Raw genomic sequence first — 24,419 nt, forward strand, 5'->3', positions numbered from 1 at the left:
AGAAATTCCATGTCTTTGAGACTTCCTTATTTCCTAGTATAATTTGACCTTGACTTACTTGAACTTTTGTTGCCTAAAGACCTAGTCTCTGAGATTTAGTCAAGCTTGACTCAATAGGACTTACAATGCCAAGAGATCATTTTTTCAGGACTTCATCTATTGCCTATTATCTACTGGACTTCGACCCACCAAGATTTTCCAATTGCCTAGCCTCAGGTTATAACTTTGACTTGTTAGGACTTTCGCTTGTTTACAGTCCACTCTTCTAGAACTTCCTCTATAGCTTGACATCCAATCAACCTTAATTTGCTAATACTTAATCACTTAGTAAACATAGAGTCCTCTTTAACCTATCTGGACTTCCATGGTCAACATCATGTCGGACTTCTATCTTGCCAACTCCTTGTTGAACTTCTCATCACTTGCCAATACCCTTTGGACTTCTCCATTGCCAACTACTTGTTGGTCTTCCCATCCTTGCCAAATGTGTAGTTGATCTTGACCTTGGATTTCATCCAATGTTAAGTATAGCCAACTGTAACCTACTTGACACATTCAAGCAACAAACACAATGCTCAAACATTAAAACACAATTTTGGTGATAGGACCAAGCTAGCCTAATTTCACCAACAATACAATAGTAAGTTGAATCTTCACTTTTTTATGCTCCATTAAGATGTTGGTGCTATTCAATATTGTACATGTAGCTAAACTCAGTCTATGCTTTCTAGATAAGCAAGCGCATATATATAACATGATTTTATGTAATTGGTATGCTAATATTTAAATCTAACACATGCTTTGAATAGATGTTCAAATCTATTATAATGTCTCAACATTTTCAAATCTATCACAAGATTTAGATTTCAATAACAAATCTATCACTTGTGAAGCCTTCGTTCATTCGAAGTTACTAACTTGGTGGAACATCAACTTGCCCAAGTCATCTACATCAATTGCCAACTCAACAAGGGTTAATTATTTAACAGAAACTTAGTATCAAATCCCTAAATACCTAAAGCTTGACCTCCCCTAGAGTAGCAATCTTCTTATGCATCATCATAACTTCTTGTCGCAATGACATTTGCATGGTGAAGCTTATCTGTTGGGGTTGCTCCACCACCTTGTTGCCAAAATAGGTGGTGGAGGTGGTGAGTCCTAGATTGGAGGTGGGATGCAATAGATTAGAGTTGGTAGTGTGGATAATAGAGGAGGTGGGGGCAATGATGGGAGGGAGAGTAGTGGGGAGATAGTGTTGAATTTCTACATACGTAATTTAAAATTTTGATTTCACAAATTATGACAACGAGAAGTGTAATAAACAATTTTATTACTAACTACACAAAAATCCATCCAAGGAAACACACACATGCAAACATAATCGTAAATAAGACAAACAATTTTATACCTTTTGAATGATGCGGACCGGAACGACATCAAATAACAACCTTGAGCAAGGTTCCCTCTATTCGTATCCACATCGAGATCTCCTCGAGACGACTTCTCTAAGTCACGTGTTGTGTCTCTGCTGCGATACTAGTCGAAGGGGGAGACAAGCGATTCGAGAGATGACCTACGCTTAGATTTTGTATCTGACGGCTCGAAGCAACTCGGCGATACGAATCTGATTGAACTGTGGGGATTACACCACTATGTTTAAAAGTCGTATGGTTCGCTGTCAAGAAGGGGCAGCGAACCTATATGGTGTGGATGTTCCAGTGGCAATAATTGCCCCAAAATAAAAACCAAAGCGAAAGAAAAAAGCGATACCTTTCGGTGGAGAAGCAACTATTGCTTCTCCTCGCATTCTTTACTTTCACCGTTAGTTTGCAACTTCCTTTGGCTTCGGAACAACCTACCCTTGGGAGGTACTGATCCTTGAAGGATTAGAAATCGGTAGTGACCTTTGGAGGAGGTTCTTTGGCCAGCAGCAATAAGAAGCCCTAACAAAAGTGAACAGCGCCAACTTGAGTAGGAGTTTGCTTGGACGACGACAAGAGAAGAGGGGAGTTTGTTTTGGATTTTTAAAACCTAACAATTAGGTTTTGAATCCCTGTTTATAACTCTTCATAAGAGATATATTTATAAGTGTTTAACAGAAAATTTTTTATTAAGAAATATTAACAAAATCTGTTAAACCAAACTCCTATCTTTTAACCTCAAGTTTAGTTCAAAACCAAATCGATTGGTTCAAAATCAAACCAACTTTAATTAAAACCAAATCAATTTGGTTTATAATTTAAACCAAAGAGGATCTACTTTGTCTTCAAAAGACGTAACCCATCCGCGCTTTCTTTCTGATAAAATATCTTTCATATTTGTCTTTTGTCTAGTCCAACTAGACTCAATTTCTTTCGATTTGAGAATCTAATTCTTAAACTCATTTTTTGTCTCTTGGGGAAACTTGTAGTGCGTGTGACCATATAGGTTTTCGATTTATGTTGGCCGTCCATAATTAATCATTAATTACGGATCGATCATGAGTGATATCTAGTAGTACATCATGACTTCAAATTAATCAAAAAATCACAGTTGATTTCAAAATCACTTTTGAACCTTTCGGCAGTTACGGTTGATCGTGCCTCTGTTCCTTTCACCATCTTATACCTGTTTAGTTTAGGACATGGTCTATGTATCGGCCCTCGCTAGACTGACTATGTCACACTTAGCCCAAGCTATAGTTCCGCAGGAGGATTCAAGTTACTCAAAACAACTGTCCAAGAGGACTATCCTTTTGACTGTTATTGCTTTAGTCAAAGACTTACGAGTAACAATCCTAACAAATGATCATAGGGTATATGTCTCCTAATTAAGGAGTGGTGAATCCTCTGTTAGCTACTCAAACACCTTCAAGCATTACAACTTATACCCAATTATTTCGGGTCCACATCTCCGTAGAGATGTTTGCTTAAGATGTCAAAGTATAAGTCTCCATTACTAAGATGACTTGAATACCTCAAGTCGAAGGAAACTTGCACTCGAGCTGCAATGAGATATTCATATTCATACAATCACATGAAATCTCATGGTAGGTCACTTCCAATGAACTAGTTACCCTTAACTAACATCCATATGCTAACTCTCAACATCCTAATGTTTTCAGCTAGTAAGGATCCACTGCTTGGTAAAACCAAAGAGTCTAACATATGCTAGTCTCACAAAATTGATGATATCCAGTCTCATCAATTTATTGACTAGGGAATATTTTAATACATATATAATTACACATATAGAGATACCTACTAATTGTGATCCAATCACAATATCTCTCATGTTATGCATTATATTGTGGACCTCATTAATTAAGTTTAAGATTAAATCAAATATATAGAAAATGTATACTCAAATAAATAAATAATACAATATCTAAGGTGATTGTCTTAGAATACCTCTCAAATGTAACAGATAGAGGAGTTGGAGACAGGGATGATGATGGAGGAGGTGATGGAGAAACTCCTCTCTTCCAACGATGATAGCGAATGGTTGACTACTGAGGGATTGAGAGTAGTTTGTAATAACACAATGTCGACATAAATTTAGTAGTTTTCCATTACGAAGTCTTGAATCATTTTCATGAATTATAGATAGTTTAGAATTCTAAATTAGCTTAAAAAGGAATTTTTTTTTGACATTGATTGTCATCTAAGTTCCAAGATTTAAAATTCTGGATTAGATCTAAAATTTACATGTTGGATTTAATAAAGATAAGGAATTAATATGTTAAAACTATTTCATAACATATTTTTTTCCCAGCATTTTGATCCCAGGCATCATAATCCTTGAACTCTACACAAATTGCAATTTACTAGATCTTGGAACCCATTTTTCCTCTTTCGAAAACTGAAAAAGATAACATTTGCATCATTATAACTACATTGGAAAGACCAGATCTAAATGTAAAACAAATGAGTCATTTAATTATTGGAATGAAAAATATGTTAAATTCATATCTTTTATCTGATTTCATTTGTATGGAAGGAGTGAAACTGGAAATACCAATGTTTTATGTGTCACATTTTCAAAATGACTATAAAAGGAGTCTGTTGATGGGTGCAACTGCAACATATTGAATCATTTTCATTGTTTTTTCATGGATTCTTAGAGTTAAAGAAATTTGTCATTGTATATACAAGTTCATTTACAAACAAGGTAGTGTATTTTCTTTTTGCATTAAAACCAGCATATTTTCTTGTTAGTCATCGTGGTGATTCTTTTCATAGGCTCAAGATGGGGCAAATATTTCAGGAGTCCTGGCTGTGATGACTTTAGGAATGTAAGTGCATTTTCTTGCAATGATACTTGCAATTGTTTAGTTGGCAATTTTCTTCATATAAGTTCACTTGAATTGGCAGGTTTTTTGCAGCTTTTGCTAGAACAGCATTTAAGAGCGATAGTCAAAGAAGTTTGCATCATTTTTGGTACGGATGCTATAGGCCCTGATAACCTATATTCTGTAGATTGGCTGCATTTCTTGTTCATGTTTGCTTTTACAATAACACTTAAGTGTGTAAATTTTTAGACAATATCGAATTACACTCACTTTTATTGCGTTCATTGATGTGGTTAATGTACTTCTGTCATGAGAAAAAAATAACTTTTAATTCTTTTTCAGGGAAATGGTCGCTTACATTGCAAACACATTAATATTCATCTTAAGGTATAACTAATTCATTTTATGTTTCATTTTCATAGGCTCATCAAAGTTTATCTTGTTCATTGATAGAAGAGTTTTTGCATTTATATTATATGTTTTTTTCTTTTCCCTTGTTTCTGGTTATCCTACTGGGTTACAGAAACAGATTTTTTACTAAGGTAGCTTTCCTTAAACCTTTCATTGTTGCATTGGTTAACGCCTCATGGAATGAACAGTTTGTTTCTTTCTTGTTCTTTTTGGCTACATTCTTATTTGCTTAATTTGGTTCATACTTTTCTTATTGGTATAGGATGGAGACAGAAAAAATATTATTCTATTTTAATGAGAAGCATTAGATCATATTTATAGGACTCGAGCATAACATCTTGCTTTGAAATATCTAAATCTATTCAACCTACAATTATGTCCAATTATTTTTGACTAATAACTCTAAAATTTTCTTAAAGTTGGAGCATACTTGATATCATCTATGTCCAGCTAGTCACAAAATTCGTTCATGACGATCTTGGGATGTTTTCAGTGGATAAAATTCGTGACAATTTTTAAATGATCTTCAAAATGTCTACTAGGGATTGAAATTTTGAGTCATATCGCGCGATATGGGCGAAATTTTTCGTTCCGTCGATGGACCGACACCGGCACAGCATCGGCACAGCGGTTCTAGCCTGGAGACGCCTCTGGAGGCGCCGTGCGGCCTCAGCGACGCCACCGGAGGCGCCACCCGGGCCTGGCGATGCCATCGGAGGCGCCGCTCGGTCTCGGCGACGCCACCGGAGGTGTCGTGCGGGCCTGGCGACGCCTCCGCGGGCGGGTCACGCGTGATCGGGGGCGAGCAGTTGCGATTTCGGGTTTTTTTTGGATTTTTTAACTTAGGATTTAATTGAGGTTTTAATAATCAATTCCTAGCTATAGTTGGAGATAATTTAAATAGACTTTATTAAAATCCATAAAATTATCTTATTATATTTTAATTTTTTTTATTTTTTATTTTAGTTAATATATTTTATATTTTAAAAATACCAAAATTATACCGGCACGGTATGATACGGTACCGAAACTGTATCGTTCCGGTTCGGGATCGAAAACTCGACACGGCTCAATATTTTAAACCTTGATGTCTACTATGGGTTAATATTGGGAGTAAGATTAAGTGGGACCGATATTACTCCAAATGATTAGAATGTTTGAGAGGAGATTGTAAGATCCAACATCTACTCAAGATAAAGATGATACTAGAAGAGGAAAATGACTAGGACTCTATCTTTTCGAAGCTGCAGCTAGCGGAGACAGAGTATTTGCAAATAAAATCAAAATTAGAGTTCCAACAATTTCTAAGAGTGGAGAAAAAAAATGTCCGAAGGAGATTAAGTTCCTAGAAATTTTATTCTAGGGGGAAAAGGTGCTAGGATAGATTAAGTAAAATGTGACACATTCTCTAAGAAAAGAGAGATGTTGGAAACTAAAAATAAATTTCTTATTAAATCATCCTCACAAATGAGAAAGGAGGGTGGTGAAATAAAAACTTGTGGCACCTTAATTTGAGATGGAAGAAAGACAAAAAAACCTTAAGAAGAATAGATACTTCAGATTAATCAACTTTTTTTTAAATACTCTTTCCCTTTTGATTCACCATTCCCATTTTTTTTCTTAGATCTAACTTTATCTTTTCGTGTCTTTTTTTTACCCTTGTACCTTCTCTTCTTTTTGTTGTTTGATTTTTTAAAAGTTGGCCCCTTCCTTCTATGCGCACTATTTGTTTTCGATGTGGCACATCCTAGACTAGTCATGCTGGATCTAGTCTATAGATAGGGTGAATCATGGCGGAGTCAAACTAAGAGATCCCAATCAAAGAAACCTCTCAAATTAAATTACAGGTAAAAAAAATGCATAGTGAGGTCAAGATAGAAGTGCAGTTTTAAAATTGTTCCATGTTATTTGAAATGGAAGCTTTGGCCTTGATAGAAAGAGAAGGCCACTCTTGTATGATGGAGCTTTAATTAGGGTTATAAACAAGTCAAGCGAGTCAAGCTTTATGGTGTTCAAGCTTGTTTGATAAAGTAACTAAGCTAAGCCTAGCCTAAAATGAACCAAGCTTTTGAAATGATTATTCAAACTTAGCTTGGTTTCTTTTTTATGAACTTGAGCTTGGTTCAAGTTTGGCTTGGGCCTGGTTCGTTTAGATGATATCAAGCTCTTAATTCAAGTTTGTTTGAAACTTTTACATTTTAAGCTTATTTGGTTGGTATTGAACTTGATAATAGTATTGAACTTGATAACATAAATTTATTTGTTCACTTTGAAACTTTCTTTCTTTATTTAGCATGTTGATGAGAGTTTTAATGAACATGGTTCACAAATATTTTTCACGAACATTGTTCACGAATACTGTTCACGAATGCCGTTCATGAACGTTGATTACGAACGCTGTTCACGAACATTGATCATAAATGCTATTCATGAATGTTGATCACGAATGCTGTTCACGAACGTTATTCACAAACATTAATGAGATGAACACATATGTGTTTAAGCTTGTTTGTTTAGTTTAACGAGTTATTCGAATTTTTTTATTTAATTGATCTTGTGTGTATTGAATGAACATAACAAGCTCTTACTAAGCCGAACACCAAACTTGTTCACGAATGTTCGGTTCATTTACAACCCTAACTTTAATGAGTGACCATGACGAAGCTTCTATGAGCGACTATAAGGATTAGGCTTCTGTAAGGGTGAGGGCTACATTTCAACTATTTCATGGCACGGCTTTTGGGATGGGACTTCTGTGACGACAGTTGCAATGAAGGATCATCTTCTTTTGGCATAGGTGTGATTCCTTCTCCCCTTTACTCTAGATGTTCTTTCTCTTCTCAGTTTTTCCCTTATTCTTCTTTCTTGGTGCATCTGACACCACATGTCGGTATGACACCAACATCTCCAATAACCAAAACCTTAAAATTTGAGCAATATTTCAGACCATGGAGAGAATCTTTCTAGATGGAGGTGGGAGGTCCGGCAGTCCTTGACCAACATTTGCTAGCAGTCATTGTTGTTGCTATACTTAGGGGACAATGGTCAGCAAACAGTTGTTTCTGCCTTTGGTCGTTTCTACATGGACCTGCAGTGAACTATCGAGGAGGATGATTGGGGCGGATAGACAATGAAAGGCAAAAGCTAGCAAGGATGCTAAAGGCCTTGCAAGTCTCACTATGAAAATTTAGAAGATAAATAAAATAATCTTATACTTTTGTTTTGTAACAGGTTTATGAAATTAAATTTTAATTCTTTTTCTTAATCTTGAAATAGAATATTGCTTGTTTGGACTATTGATCTGGTACAAGGGATATTGTTGTTATGCTACTACCAGACTACCATATAACACAATGATAAGGCCATAAATATGTTCAGGATATCTTCCATTTTGTATCATTGCTATTTTTTATTTTTTTATTTTTCTTATGAAATTTGGAAATGTTGTTAATGATCTTCTGGAAAAAGAGTGGTATTGAGCAATTTTTATTTTTGAACATCTCTTTTTCTGTGCTATTAGTAATATTCAATTACTGTTGCTTTCTTGCCATTATTAAACTCTTGCCGCTTTCTTTTGCTTCAGTGGAGTTGTTATTGCTGATGCTATACTCCACAATGAAAGCCATTTTGAAAGGCATGGTAAGTAATGTTTTCCCTCTTAGTGTGATTATTCTTTAGAATGTTCCCTGAATGAAAAACTTATTTGGAATAGCTCAATTGTCATCCACCAGGAAATATAAAGCTTGCACAATATATAGGACTTTGAAGTTTTCTGAACTCACCTGTTTAACAATATTGATATATGTACCTTTTCATTATTTTTATTTCCACTCTTGGAGCTAAAGTGATTTTAATTCACATTAGAAGGCATTATGAAGCTTCTACCATTGAAGGTACTTTGATACCATGTTCGAGTTTTCAATGAAGTTAGGAAAGCTTTGCATAGCCACTTTCTTTTGTTTATCTACTTTGCATCTTGGTGTGTTGGGAAAACAGTCTCGAAGTATATTAATTTTAGTTTACGTTATTCAGAAATGGCATTTCAAAACATTAATAAAGATAATGGACAAACAAGAAAAGGAGAAAGATGCGCTAGTTTACCATGCCTTGCTTGGGGCCTTGAGCACAAATTTGTGTGGTAAAAGTCCTAAAGCTGTGCCATTATGGTTGAGAAGAGCTGTCATGTGAATGATGTCATAGCCTTTGTCTTCCAAGGAAATATGCTCTAACGTCCAATGTTTAAACCTTTGTTTGATTAACATGACATCATTTATTGGAAAAAGAGAAAATCCGTAGAATTTTACTATAGTTGTTCCTCTAAATGGTTAGTTAAGGATTCTGTTTTCTTGACAGAGATTTCTCTTTTGTTTTTAGCCTTGGATAGGGTGAATTTCATTTTCACTCCAAAAGACTACACCTTTTTGTAAAATGCCTTCCAGATTTTTCATTATTATCAAAGTGCTGATAGAGTTTACCCTTTATTTGCCAAATGTCTTCAAAACTCCATTATTGTCAAAATGCCCCTGTAACCTATCTTTGTTTGCAAAATGCCCCTAAGTTTGAACTCTCTAGTCAGCATTTTAACAGTGAGACTTGAGGGAATATTTTGCAAAAAGAGGTACAATTTTGGGGTGAAAGTGAAAATAGTGGATATTACATGAAGACTTCCAGGTACTGTCAGTCAGTGTAAGTAGTCTACAGTAGCTCTATTTCAATATAATCTTGGAACTTTGGACGTTGGTTTTTCCCTTGGGGTTGTGTCTTCTAACGAAGACTTTGATTTCAACTATGTGCAGACAAAAAACCTGATACAATGGGTATTCGTTCCAACCTGATGAAATCAGACCCAAAAAGTCTTCTTTAGGCAACTGTAAAACATGATTGACTGTTTTATCAATTTTCATTTTCCTTGCACAGCAACCTTGTACTCGTTCACCTACCTCTACTGATGTGCTATTGATTGTGCCAAGAACATTTCTCGCCTACAAAAGCAATCTGGTGGCCTGTTTTACTGGCCAAAACATGTATATATCCATCTGGTTCATTTAATTGTTTGATTCAAAATAGCAATAAATCTAACTTGACCTATGTTTATTACATATATAATATACCATTTGCTAGCTAAGAAATTTACTATATTGAATTCTTACTTGTTAAATTATAATATCGATAATAGTAATGAAAGAGTGTTGCTAATTTGACAATAATTTTGGACTTAGATATTGCATATTTCAATCATATTGACCCTTAATTTCAACCATATTCACGTAATAAATCTTATGCTTCTTGACTCATTCAATGGTCCAGTTAGAATGCTAATACTATATGGCTAGTACCATAAAATATCATCGGTGGAACCAATGATTTGTTAGTGTACTTTTTAAAAGACGGAATATAGGAAACTTAAAGATAGTTCTAAAATAGATCACTTAAATTTTAAATAATCAAAGTTTCAAAAAGTGTGCGCTAGTGGTATGGGGTCTACCCTCGTAGGATTCATATACAGTAGTTTGGAAACATATGTGGGTAGTATTAAAAAAATGTTTATATTGATTAAAAGGACTGCATATTATACAATAAAGAATATTGGTGAGAATACTTCCACATTGAAAAAAAAAATTTAATCAAACAATGTGAGACACATGAGCATGAAGTATAATAATCAATAATAAAATACAATGCAGAATAGATGAAATATAAGATACATATAAATAACATTTGAAGAGTTAACAATTAAATGTTACAAAACATCAAATATAGTAGCTTAGGATTGTAAGTCATTTTTGGTTCAATTTAAACTAGTTCAAATGAATTAAAAAAAATCAACTGGATGTGCAAGACCTTATATCTGCGGCTGCCATGCAACTCTCTTTCAAATCTTTCTAGGTGATCCATGAATTACAGGGAATAATTTGCTGGCATTTTGCACAACTCTTATTGTTACCATTTAATTTTGATGATTTTTATATAAACTTCACGAAATGTTTCTTTTAACTTAGCTGTCTCACAGGAGCAGGAAGCTGTCTCCCAGGTGTAATCTAAAGTAAATGTTTGATGCTTTGGAATGAATAGTCACTATATTTATGCACATTTTACCATTCTATTCATGCTTTGGGAAGAATTAAGATATTGTTGGAATATATTTGGTAGTATCTGCCTCAGACTGTAATAGTAGTTGTATAATGATAGAGCATTTATCAAGTTGGATATAGAAACACTAATTTTTCTGTTTTGTTGTCGATATCTTTTGACCAGGGAGTTCGTGGGGCTATGTAATGTTGCTCTATGTGTATCTTCAACTCTCGCGGATCATTGTTGTGGGGTGTTTGTATCCTTTTTTACAATACTTTGGCTATGGTATTACATGGAAAGAGTCCATAATTCTTATCTGGTCAGGGTTGAGAGGGACTGTTGCATTGGCTTTGTCACTTTCTGTTAAAGTAAGTAGGTCCCTCTTTTATCCATCTTCAAGTTTTATTTACAGTCCTCTATGCAATAAACTACTGAACTTTCTTCTGAAACTACTACTTATATTAGAAGTCACTTTAAGCACTTTTCATAACTTTGCTATGACTGAAATTGTATTAGTTAGGTTGACATTCTTTTCAATCTTATTTATCAATTCGACAACAGAATGGGCTTGGGCCTTTGAATGGTATATACGACTGCATGTTTTTTTTCTGACAATTGATAAATTCATGATTCAAGTATCCGGTAATATGGCCAAACGACAATGAACTAGAATGACCTGCCCAAATTTGCTTGAGCACAGGCCTGATGGAGAGTTCTTCAATGGTTCTGGTCATCTGAAGTGTCTGTAGTTTTTCCAAGTCACCTTAGTTTGACCAAAGTGACCACAATTAGACTGAAATATACCTTGATCAAGTAGCCCACGGTTTGTTTGAAGCACTACTGTGCCTTATGCAATCACCTAGGGTTCTAATGTGGATCCAAAGACAGGGATTGTGAGGAAGCAAAATTCTAAGGAATGATCGAGCCAGAGTCAAAGACCAAAAACTCAAGTCTCCATAAATATCATTATTGGTACCCTTTTCATTATATTGGTATGCCAACAATCATGTTTGGTAGCCTTTGAATAACATGAAGGAATAGGAACAGTGGACAAAATAGTAAAAAATCCATACCAATCAGGTGGACGGGTGATTTTGGAAGAGTGCCATGGAATGACATTTGAGAGTCGATTGTATGTGGAAGAAGCAGGTTGAACAAGCTCAGATGTTGGGTCAAGCTCAGAAAGCTATAAAGTTGGATGTTGTCGTCATTGATACACAAGGCCAGGCTTGAATTGATCAAAAGTAGTAGGCACCTCATCAAAATTAGGAAGGATATATGGCTCCGGCGAAGACTCAACATGAGTAGAAAAGAAATATTGATTTTCAAAGAAAACAACATGACGAGACATACGAAACCTGGTAGAACATGGATCATAGCAAACATAACCATTGTGTGAAATACTATAGCCCATAAACACACATTTAATAGATTGAGCAGAAAGTTTATGGTGTTCATGAGGTGGTAAATGAATAAAGCAAACACAACTAAAAGTATGTATGGCAAGATAGTTAGGATGCTTATGAAACAAGACGAAAATATGGAGATTCAAAGTTTAAGACACGTGAAGGCAAGCGATTAATTAAATAAACTGCTGTACATAAGGCCTCAATCCAAATTTAGATGGAACCAAAGATTCAAGCAATAAAGTTCGAACAACATCTAACAAATGTCGATTCTTACGTTCAACAACACCATTTTGCTGAGGTGTAAGGACAAGTGTTCAGAAACAATGCCTTTTTGTTAGAGAAAATCATGAAATTCATGAGACATATATTCACCACCAGAATCAAACCTTAACACTTTGATTTTTGAAGAAAATTGGGTCTCAATATAGGCTACAAATGTTTAAGACAGAAATAACCTCAGATTTAGAATGAAGAAAATAAATCCAGGTATATCTATTGTAATCATCAATGAATGTGATAAAATATTTGTAATTGACATGAGATATAACAGGAGTAATACCCCACACATCACTATGAATCATATCAAAACAGCTTTTTGCACGACTATCATGAGAAGGAAAAGAAAGAGACTTACTTTTATCTAATTTACATGTAGAACAATCAAAAGAAAGATGAGAAGAAAATTGATATTTATTGCCCAACAAACTAGAATTTAGTAAGTGAGATAAGACAACAAAATTAGGATAGCCTAAACGTTTGTGCCATACTTCACCTGTTTGGTTTATAGTGACACAAGCTAAAGAAACAAAATTGGGAATGGAAAAATGTAAAGGAAACAAGCGTCCAACTTTAGGCCCCTTCGCTAGTACCTTCCCCGACACATGATCCTACAGAACACAACCACCACGAGAAAATCGAACATCATAGTCATTATCAACCAATTGTCTTGTCGAAATGAGACTAGGAATAATATCTCTAATAGCATGAATAGGTAACTTACTACCATTAGCAATTTGAATATTTCCATGATATTGTTTAACATTGCTAAGAGTCTCAAGGGAACTAGTCATATGATTGGATGTACCAAAATCCACAAGCCAAGATAAAGATGGCGTAGTACTCTTACCTTGAAGTCCTATGGCTGAAAAGGTTGTAGTAATTATCTGTTGAACCATTTCAGGAGTAACAATGGCTTGATTAGCAACAACAACTTGATTAGTTTGACGATTCTGAGGACGAGTATGATATTCTTTGATAATATGCCCAAACTTCTTACAATACTTGCAATATTTTGTTTGAACAATTAACAACAATATGTTCGTATTCCTTACAACTATAGCATTGAACTTGTCGCATGTCTTTACTCTTGCCTTTCCCTTGAGCTGCATAAGCAATTGCATTATTATGCATTTTATTTTGCTGGGAAATTGTTTGTGTTGCAAGACGTTGCTCTTCACGAAGCAACTCCAAAGCACACATCTAAAGAAGGAGAAGGAGCACGATTCATCAAATTAGAGCAGGCTGCCTCATATTAAGGACGTAGTTTCATCAAAAATTGTTCTCTTGCTCTGTTCATGCACCTCTTGAACCACAAAAAGAGAGTCTGGTACTTTGGTATAAATTATGTCAACATATTCAGCCCATAAGTTTTGAAAACTAGAAAAGTAATCTTGAATGGAGAGATCACCCTGAGAGTAACTAGCAATCTCGTACTCTAATTGAAAACATTTGGTTGTATTGTCTTGATTGTAAACTTTTTTTAAATACTCTCACCCTAAACATTATGTTAGACCTCTGTAAAATGGTCCCCATCCTAAAATATCAAGCTTTCTGATGCATGTAGTTATCCAGTAACTCAAACACTGACATTGTTACTGATCAAGAATGGCCATCACTGTTAAGTCGGATAGAGACGGTTTCATGAAGAAAGAAGTGTTCTAAGTCAACTATAGAGAAAATAGATAAATAAAAAAGTTACACAATAAAGGGTAAAAAAAATAAAGAGTTTGATCTTGGTTGTAACTAGCTCATTATCAGTATTTTTGCATTCCATAGATATATACCTCAAGACTCTAAAAATACCCACTACAGCCTGCTATAACTTGCTGGTCATAGGCCACATTTTGACTTTTGGAATTAATGTGCTTTTCAGTCCTATGCATAAGTCATACTGTGAGTTGCCTTGAATGGATAATTATTTATTTGCTACTTGAAAAGGACTATCATATCTTTGGATGCTAATGTAACACTTTACTTTTGCTATTCTTCAGCGTGACAGTGACAACTTGAATCAAACAATTCTCACACAAGAGTTAGGGATCCTGGTATGTTTTTTAGAGTTGCTATATTTAAATGTGCCAACAAAATCACCTGAAATATGATATTGTTTGCTTGATGCAGTTTCTATTCTTTACTGGTGGGGTTGTTTTCTTGACATTAATTGTGAACGGATCAACTGTACAGTTCTTGCTTCATTATCTAGGCATGGATAAACTCTCAACAGAAAAGGTTAGTACTTATATTAGTATCAATCATAATAATTTGCTATATGGGTTATTACTTTCCACAGAATCAGACACAACTTTTATCTTCCAAGTAAATTGACTTGATTTTGATGTGCTACAATCATCATAATTAATATGAAATGACCATGTTGGTTACCAAAATATCTATTGAAGTTACACATTGAAGGAGATCATCTTAATTATTTGTAGCTTTAAGAATGTAATTGGAGTTCATGTGTTGAAAATCTTCTCTTATTTGTTTCCTGGATCAATTAGTCTATCATACAAGTGATTGTACCTTCAAGTAACCGTAAATCTGAGCAAGCACTGTCAGCTAATAATAAGTTCATCTTGCACCACTTTTTGCTGGTTTCCATTGGAGGTTGGCTAACTTAAATTGATGAAATCTGCAGTTTTGATAATTTAGACTCAGACAACATTTCTTAATTTTCAGAGAGTGTTTGTTTCATTTACTTTAGATACAAGTTATTTTCTCCTAAGTGATTTGCTTGCCTTTGAATACATTCTCACTTGATGCAAATCAAAAGGTAAAGTAAACAACACTATGCCGAGTTATTTATTTAATAAAATTGATATAACTAATATGTTAGCAATATAATTTATTTTTATTATATAAGAATTACTTTCATAACTTTCAAATAATTTTAAAAATTAATTATATAATTTTAATAATTTTAAATATTTAAACTAGCATCTATAGCAATTAAATATTAGTAAAACTATTTTTTTGAAATTAATATATACATATTTAAACCTAGTGGGATAATGTTTGGTTGTTGTTGTTGTTGTTATAATACACACATTTTTAAAACAAAAAAGGTATGGAAGTTGTATCGGCCCGGTACAATAAGGTGTTGACAATGTATCATTCCAATCTGGGACCTAAATTCTAGAAAAGTTTGAAATTTTAAACCTTGGCATGATTGAACTCCAACAGTTTCTTAAAGTGCTTTTATTTATTAATATTAAAAGAACTCAAAAAATGTTACATGGTTATTTTTAAGTCTTTTGGTCTTGACCTAAACTCTAATGACCTCCTAAAGTGTATGCATTTATTCAGATTTTTAAAAAAATCTCAAAAATATTCATCATGTAGCAATTTTGGAAAAATTATAACATGGTCATTTTTGAGTTTTTTTGGTCACTTGGAAATGAAAAACTTACAAAATTTATAATTTAAATGTATATTATTTTTAAAAAGTGAAATAATAAATAAAAATGGTATAATTTTGGTAAAAATGGATTGGTCAATAGTGTGGTCATTTTATCCTCAAAATTTGAATTTAAATAGCTAATGCACTCTAGAGATCATTGGCCATACTTTAAAAGTGAACAAAACACTAAAAAAAAAATCATAGCAGTTTTGGCAAAATTGCTATATGGATATTTTTATTTTTAAAAAATTTTAAATAGATAGATGCACTCTAAGTGACCATTGGAGCTCATTCGTACATTACCAAATGACTAAAAAATAGTCATATAATAACCGAAATTGCTACTTGATTGTATAACAGTTTTAGCCAAAATTGTCAAATAGATCTACCAATTTTGAAATTGCTTGATGAATCAATTACTTTGGGTTGTCAAGTGGATCTAGCAATTTTGAAAAAATTATTGCTTGGTCATTGTTGACCAAAATTATCATATTTTTATTTACATTTAAGTCTTTTTTAAAAAATTTTTTATTTTGCTTCTTAATTATTAAATCTGTATCATTTTGGTCTCTATTATTTGTTTTCAAATATATATATATATATATATATATATATATATATATATATATATATATATAATTTTTTGATATATTTTTTAAAATTTATAACTCACACGGGTTAGATTGGTTGGGCTTTTTTTGGCTTGGTCAATTTTTATTGTCCTTGATATAACGAACCAAAATAAACCCTTTCGCAAGAGAATGTAACTAAATATTTGTTAGGAGTTTTAATTACAACCATCCTGGTTCCTTCATCATTTCCTTATTTTCTAAGCCTTTTTATTTTGGTATGGAATGAAGAGGATGAATGTCTTTTATGCAACACAATTTAGCTAAAGAAAGTTATAAATTTTCACAATATTTCTGGTTCCTTTACAATCTCTATCTAAGTTCATTCTGTTATGTCACCTTGCAGATTCGTGTACTAAACTATGCAAAGTATGAAATGCGGAACAAGGCCTTAGAATCTTTCGGTGATTTTAGAGATGATGAAGAACTTGGGCCTGCTGATTGGCCCACTATCATTAGGCATATCACATGCTTAAATAACTTGGATGAAGATCAACTACACCCCCACAATGTTGGGGAGGGTGAATCTTACTTGCAGACAATGAACCTAAGGGATATTCGTGTGCGTTTTCTAAATGGTAAGCTGCTTGTAAAATATGCATATAATTAGTATATACTAGGACTATCAAGTTGGTCATTTTGCTTCTTTGGTATGCATGGTCAGCACCTTGCACATGTATGCGTTGGCCATTGAGACTAAGTGTTAGTCAACATAACATCAGCATGTTATGGTAGAAGCTCAATGAAATGTCAGGTGCAACATTTTATTGGCACACATCTATTTTGATGGGTAATTCAGGGAGAACACCGTTTCAAAAATAAATAAGTAAAGCACAGGGAGAACATTCTTCTTGTTCTAACAACATGCAACAAAATTAAAAAAAAAATTATGCACATTGAAGAGCAACTTAGAAGGTGTTGCACTTTTTGTTTATGAATATCATCTATAAGTGGTTTTGAGATTAAACATGCATGAGCTTGCAACTCATTACAAGTTGGAAGTTGCGATCTCAATGAAGTAAATTTGTTAACAATACTTGGATACATCTGACAAAGCCATATATTGCCCTAGCAATCAGTAAGTTGAATCAGATTGGACGAGCTAAATTAAACAGTAAGTTGAATCAGATTGGATGAGTTAAAACAAACAGAAAGTATTTTGTCATAATAATTTTATGACAACTAATGAAGCTTAATCTTTGCAAAATTATTTACAAAGTATTTATAAAATAAGAGAGGAAAACAAGGGATCTTACCCAAATAAGATACATTAAAAAAGGAATCTAATAGAGAACTAGTGAAGGATGAGGAAATAAAGGAGCGATGAAAGATATATTTTCATCAACTTTTAATGAAGGTTTAGGTGACAAACTTAGCTTAAAAAATTTAAGTAGGTCAAAGGAGTATAAAAATTTAAATATTTATCGAAAAATTTAAATTTCAAAAGTAGAACAAACATTAAATAGAATGTAAAATGGAAAAACAGTTGAACATTCCAATAAAGGTATCGAAGTGCCTAGGGAAGCATATATTAAATGACTCACAAAGTTATTCAACCTAATATTGAAAATGAAGAAAATATCTGACCAGTAGAGGGTTAGTACTCTAGTTTCCTGTTTAAGAATAAAGGAGACAAAAAATTATATGAATTATAGGGGCATTAATCTATGAGTCATACTATGAAACTTTAGGAAAAAATGATAGAAAAAAGTAAGGAAACCAAAGTGATTTAAAATCAATTAGATTCATACTTGAAAAGTCAACGATAAAAGTTATACATCTTCTCAGAAAACTGATTGGAAAGTATAAAAAAAGAAGCAAGACTTACACGTGATATTCATTGATCTAGAAAAAGCTTATACAAAGTCTTAAGGAAAATTATATGAGAAATTCTATAAAATAAAGGTGTTAGCATAGTGTATATTGAAACAATTAATGATATATCAGATGTAATGACAAGAATGAATACTCTAAGCGAATTAACCAAAGTGTTTCCTATCTTACATCAAGGATAAACTTTAACTATGTATCTTTTTACTATAGTTATGGATGAACTCACTTGACATATCCAAGATACGTTACCATGTTGCATGTTGTTTGCAGATGATATTATTTTGGTTGATAATATATGTGAAGGAGTAAATGTTAAGCTCGAATCTTGGTGAGAAACACTGAAAGTAAAATTTTTTAGGCTTAGTAGAGTAAAGACATAACATATCGAATTTTAAGTTTAGTAGTATTAGATGCAATAAGATAATTGTTAAGATAAAAGATGATGTGTTACCTGTAATTGAGAGCTTTAAGCATCTAGGATTATTTTTGCAAAAAGATGAAGTGGTTGATATAGATGTTTTACATAGGATACAAGTATGATGATTAAAATGGAGAAGGGCTTCAAGTGTTCTTTGTGATTGTAAGGTACTTCTAAAGCTTAAATGGAAGTTTTATAAAATGACGATTATACTTGCTATGTATATGGAGTTGAATATTGGACTACGAATTGAGCAAACGAATACAAGATGAAAATTGAAGAGATGAGAATGTTAAGATAGATTTACGGATATAGGAGGATGGATATGATAAGAAATGAGAATATTAAAAACAAAGTCAAGGTTGCACCTATTGAGAGAAAACTCCAAGTGGCGTCTTTAAGATGGTATGAACATGTACTTAGGTAACCAATAAATATCCTAGTTAGACAACATAACAAATACACAAATTAATCAAGGAAGAGAGAGACCAAAAAAGATTTGGTTAGTAATGATAAAATGGAATTTAGTAGAGGATTGAGTCCAAAGTCATAGGAGGATCCATATAGCCGACCCTATTTAGTGAGATAGAGGTTTGATTGTTGTTGTTGTTTGGTTAGTTCTTCTTCCATTTTCTACATTTTCTGAGAACTCAATTCTATATCTCAATTGTAAATGTGAAAAATACACTGCCCTGTCGATTTTCAAACTTGTTGACTAAATTTATCTTATGTTTCAGGTGTTCAGGCGGCTTATTGGGGGATGCTTGATGAGGGAAGAATAACACAATTTACAGCAAACCTCTTGATGCAATCTGTCGATGAAGCTATGGATTTGGTAGCAAGTGCTCCTCTATCTGATTGGAAGGGTTTAAAATCCAGTGTTCATTTCCCAAAGTATTATAGGTTCCTTCATTTGAGAAGATTTCCACAGAGGCTGGTCACATATTTCACTGTGGAACGCTTGGAGTCTGCATGCTATATATGTGCAGCTTTTCTTCGTGCCCATAGAATGGCCAGGAGGCAACTTCATGATTTTCTTGGTACATTACTTGCCGCTTTATCTGCATATCATTGTTTTTGGCTTATCTTTGTGCTATGAATGATCTCTTTGTGCTATGAATAATCAGTTCAGAACTTGCTTCATAAACTAGTTCATGAATATTAAAAATGATATCTATGAGTCTGCTACACAATTTATCAGAGATGAAAAATTGTAGGATACTAGCAGTCAAGGTTTACAATAACATTTTGTGCAAGGGGGTTTCTATCCTTGCATAGAATGCTATAGTTTTGGGCACTGTATTGTGGTTGACAACCAACACCCATGAAAGTGTGCCGAGATAAGTTTAAATGAGTTTTTACTCTTTTACTTTCCTTCCACTTAGTTTATTTCCTTCAATAAACATAAGGAAAGTTAGATGAATTTTCCTCTTTTAATATTCATCTTTATGTTTCAGGTATTTCCTTTAATGAATTAGATAGTGAATTCAATGCTAAAATTATTGTACCATAGTATATCGATGCTTGACACATTTATGCACGTGTTAAAATATGCTAAGATGAAATCAAATGGATTTTGCTAATTTAATGATTTTGCACTTAGATTTTCTACTTTTGAAAATAAAACAATATCAATTAAATAGGTAAATTAAAAATGAATTACTAATTTTTTACTTCAATTTAAGTTAAGTTGAATTTAGGTGAATTTTACTACTTTAATTTTCTTCCACTAAACTTCTTTACTTTTTAAATAATTATGTAGCAATTAGATTATCAATTGAATTAAAATTTAAAACAATAAGCTACAAAAATGACAAACATAATTAATTTAATTGAATTAAAGGAGAGCATTGACACAATGGTAAAATTGTTGGCATGTGACTTGGAGGTCACGGGTTCAAGTTTCGAAAATAGCCTCTTGCAAAGCAGAGTAAGGTTGTATACAATAGAGCCTTCCTCAGGATCCCGTATTGTCGGGAGCTTCGTGCACTGGGTTGCCTTTTTTAATTAGAATTTTAGAGCAACAAATACCAAAAATTACAAATATTAGCTTGATAAGCTTTGGTGTGTGTCAATGCATGCTAAAGTATGTCGAGTGTTGGCACTAATACAATACTCATTGGTACGAACAACAACACTAGCATAGAAGAGATTCTTAACCACACAGACATCAGTTCTTTATAATTTTGACTTTTTTTTTTATAACTCTAGTTATAGATGGTTTGCATGACTACTTGTGACACTTTTACTGAAAGTTCTACCCTCACCAGGTGAGAGTGTAATTGCTACTGCTGTCATCAATGAAAGCAATGAAGAAGGCGAGGAAGCTAGAAAATTTTTGGAAGATGTTCGCCTGGCATTTCCCCAGGTATGTAACTTCTAAGTGCATTCCTTGAAGAATCATACTTTTGTTGGAGATGTTTAGGCTGACATTAGAACAATTACCACGTTTATCCTTTGTTTCAGGGACAAGTTGAGATAGTTAATTCCACACATGTTTTGTTTGTTCTCCTATTAGTTGAATAATGTCTGAATTGTTGTAACATTTTTCAGAAAATGGAATGAAAACTTTTAATTGTCTCTGATGACCATGCACTTCATGCTCTTCTCAAACAAATTTGTCTTGCTTCTAGGTCCTCCGTGTTGTCAAGACAAGACAAGTAACATATTCTATACTGAAACATCTGAGTGAATATGTGCAAAATCTTGAGGAAGTTGGACTACTGGAAGAAAAGGAGACTTTTCATCTAAATGATGCTCTGCAGGTAGCTGAAACATCCCTGTCTCACATTGGCGAAATTTCCATCCTTCAAAATTCCTTGATTCTCCACTTAGGCAATGCTAATTCTACTGACTTTGCAGACTGACCTAAAAAAGCTTCTAAGAAATCCACCTATGGTTGAAATGCCAAAAATCAGTGAGCTGTTAAATTCCCATCCTTTGCTTGGCGCATTACCCTCTAGTATCCGTGAGCCTCTTGAAAATTCAACCAAGGGAACAATAAAACTACATGGTGTAAATTTGTATAACGAGGGTTTGAAGCCCACTGGAATATGGCTCATATCAATTGGAGTAGTGAAGGTTAGATCCAAAGTCCTCCATGTGCTATTCTTTAGTTAAGCTCTTCTTTTCACTTCAACTGTATCTTGGTATTTAATAAATGTTTATCTCCTCAGTGGACAAGTAAGAAGCTGACAAACAAGCATGCATTGCATCCAACCTTCTCACATGGAACTACTTTGGGATTATTCGAAGTGCTAATTGGGAAGCCATATATTTGTGACATGGTTACTGACTCTGTTGTCCATTGTTTTTTCATCAACTCTGAAAAGATACTCTCGTTACTAAGATCAGATCCAGCTATTGAAGATTTTCTTTGGCAGGTATACTATCATACACAATATCTCATTTTTCTCTTTATATATTACTTCTATAGTGTAGCTTTGCTTCGTTGACAATCAGGTATGTCGCTAGAATTAAAATTTCCTCTTCAGAGTAATTTCTAGATATGTAATTTTAGGTAGTATAAATATTTAATGAGAATGTGATTGATGTAGTTCCCAGTTGAACTACACTTCTGCAATCATGATCTTTTGTTATGTACTGACTAATCATAAATTTGCAATGTTCCTATTGATAATAATTGAATGAAAAACATGTTTATTAGTTAAGCATTTCAGTTCCTTTAATGTTTCAACTTTCAAGTTACTCGAGTTCATGTGCCCCTTTCTTATTTTTTACAATTTGATGTTTACTTTGCAGGAAAGTGTTATAGTTGTTGCTAAAACCATACTTCCTCAAATATTTGAGAAAATGACAATGCAAGAATTGAGGAGTCTTATTGCTGAAAGATCAAGTATGAACATATACATAAGAGGAGAAATAGTAGAAATCAGACCAAGGTCTGTTGGTTTTTTATTAGATGGATTTCTAAAGACTCAAGATTCAACTGAACAGTTGATAACATCCCCAGCTGCATTACTTCCCTTAAACATGGAACAAAGCTCTATTGGTTTAGAGTCACCAGGTATTACATTCCTTTTATGTGTGTTAAAGTTTATTGGCTAACTACTTATCCCAAAAGCTCAAGCCAATAGGAAAGGAACCAATTATATTTATATTTACAATAGACCTATATGAGATCTAGAGCCTTCAATAGGCTCCCTTACTCCTATCATGTTTTTTATACTAAGTAGGATTTGAATCTTAGACGTCCAGTTGTCTATGTGGGATGTAGAGCCTTCAATATGCTCCCTTAACCACTTACTCCAAAATCTCTAGTTATTAGGAAAAATATTCATTTATATTGATATTTAATTTATAATGGACTATTGCATTTGTCCATGTCGAACCAATGAACATGGACCCCCTTAACCCCCCTTAGTGTTGGGCAAGTGGAGAAGAGGGGAAAAGGAGAGGGAGGGAAAATGAAAGAGAGTCACAATGACATTGTCACCCGGTTCCAAGTGGTGAAGGCAGTTGCCTTTGCAAAGAGAGAAAAGAGGGAGAGGAAAGTGTTGGGCGAGCAGAAAAGAGAAGGAAAGGAGAGAGAGAGGGAAAAGGAAAGAGAATCACGACAACAACTCTCGTGGCTCATGCGGTGGCAGCTATCCTGCTCTGAGTGGCAGAGGCGATTGCTTGTGCCAGCAGAGACAAATAGGAGAGAAAGATTAAGAGAGAGCTTTTGAAGTAGGAGAGGCCGATAGTGGCTCTGGAAAGGGTAGGGCGGCGTGTAGAAAAGGGCATGAGACAATGAGTGGTGTTGTGAGAAGCATAGATGACTCAAGTAGAAGAGGAGGAATACATGGAGAGAGAAAGAGGGAGGAGTTTATATAACTCCCTACTAAAAACTAAGCTAACTCAACTTAATGTGCTTGAACCTGACTATCCCAAATATAAATTTGGTTTTAACTCTAAGCTGGTCAAAATGAGTCCAAATCTCGATTTGAACCCATGCCACCCTATCACCATGTCTACACAATGAGTTCCATCCAAATTCAGTTGGACTTCAACTCAACCTTTCAAAATCTAAAATATTGGTTCGGTCAACTTATTTTGTCATCTAAAAATTTTAAAAATAATTTAAAATGTGAATATTTAAATGTGATAAAATTCAATAACTAACACCATTTTTGGATTATTTGTGAGATCATGGGCTCGGAGAGAGCAATTTTTTTTTTTTAAAAAAAAATTACTCTTGTCTGATGTTGAGCATTCCAATGTTGAGAATGTGTGTCTGCACCTTGTGCCTTGCCATAGTTAAAATCACATTTTATTAGAATGTGTGATCTCAATCCCTGGTTTAACTAGTCAATGTAAATACAAGTAGCTGAAATCAATTGGATAAGTTCAGATTTTTTTATCTATATCAAAAATCTTGTATCGTGCCGAACGACACAATCAAAATTTATCGTTCCGAAAAATTATCAAAACTGAAAACTACTTGCCATAGTATCGTGTCAATTATGATGAATAGTATTGTGTCAAACTAACATTTGAAACCTCTTGATATGTTACATATAAAACATGTCAAGGTGAATTGAAATAATACTTGTTATTTTTTTTAGCTTTTGTTAATGGAATATAATGTCAAAATTGTACCATTTCATATGGGAGCTAAGAATATAGATGTGTTCTTTTCTTATTTTTCTTTTTCATCTCCTTCCTCTTTCCCTATCTAATTCTCCACCGGCACCAT

The 24,419-nt window shown here is 33.8% G+C and overlaps 1 protein-coding gene across 1 annotated transcript in view; it reads left to right on the forward strand.

Moving 5' to 3' along the window:
- LOC141838857 (sodium/hydrogen exchanger 8-like) overlaps positions 1-24,419 on the forward strand; it is a 35,758-nt gene that overhangs the window by 9,182 nt on the left and 2,157 nt on the right. Inside the window, exons 8-21 of the mRNA XM_074726457.1 lie at positions 4,221-4,273; positions 4,353-4,418; positions 4,613-4,657; positions 8,265-8,320; positions 10,937-11,121; positions 14,433-14,486; positions 14,563-14,670; positions 16,817-17,048; positions 19,459-19,761; positions 20,992-21,089; positions 21,355-21,486; positions 21,584-21,802; positions 21,898-22,104; positions 22,484-22,748. Coding sequence (XP_074582558.1) covers positions 4,221-4,273; positions 4,353-4,418; positions 4,613-4,657; positions 8,265-8,320; positions 10,937-11,121; positions 14,433-14,486; positions 14,563-14,670; positions 16,817-17,048; positions 19,459-19,761; positions 20,992-21,089; positions 21,355-21,486; positions 21,584-21,802; positions 21,898-22,104; positions 22,484-22,748 — 2,023 coding nt within the window. The remainder of the gene's footprint in view (positions 1-4,220; positions 4,274-4,352; positions 4,419-4,612; positions 4,658-8,264; positions 8,321-10,936; positions 11,122-14,432; positions 14,487-14,562; positions 14,671-16,816; positions 17,049-19,458; positions 19,762-20,991; positions 21,090-21,354; positions 21,487-21,583; positions 21,803-21,897; positions 22,105-22,483; positions 22,749-24,419) is intronic.

Source organism: Curcuma longa, chromosome 11, assembly GCF_044706935.1.
Source record: "Curcuma longa cultivar G26 ecotype Majalengka, Jawa Barat chromosome 11, ITB_CL_G26_1.1, whole genome shotgun sequence".
NCBI lineage: Eukaryota > Viridiplantae > Streptophyta > Magnoliopsida > Zingiberales > Zingiberaceae > Curcuma > Curcuma longa.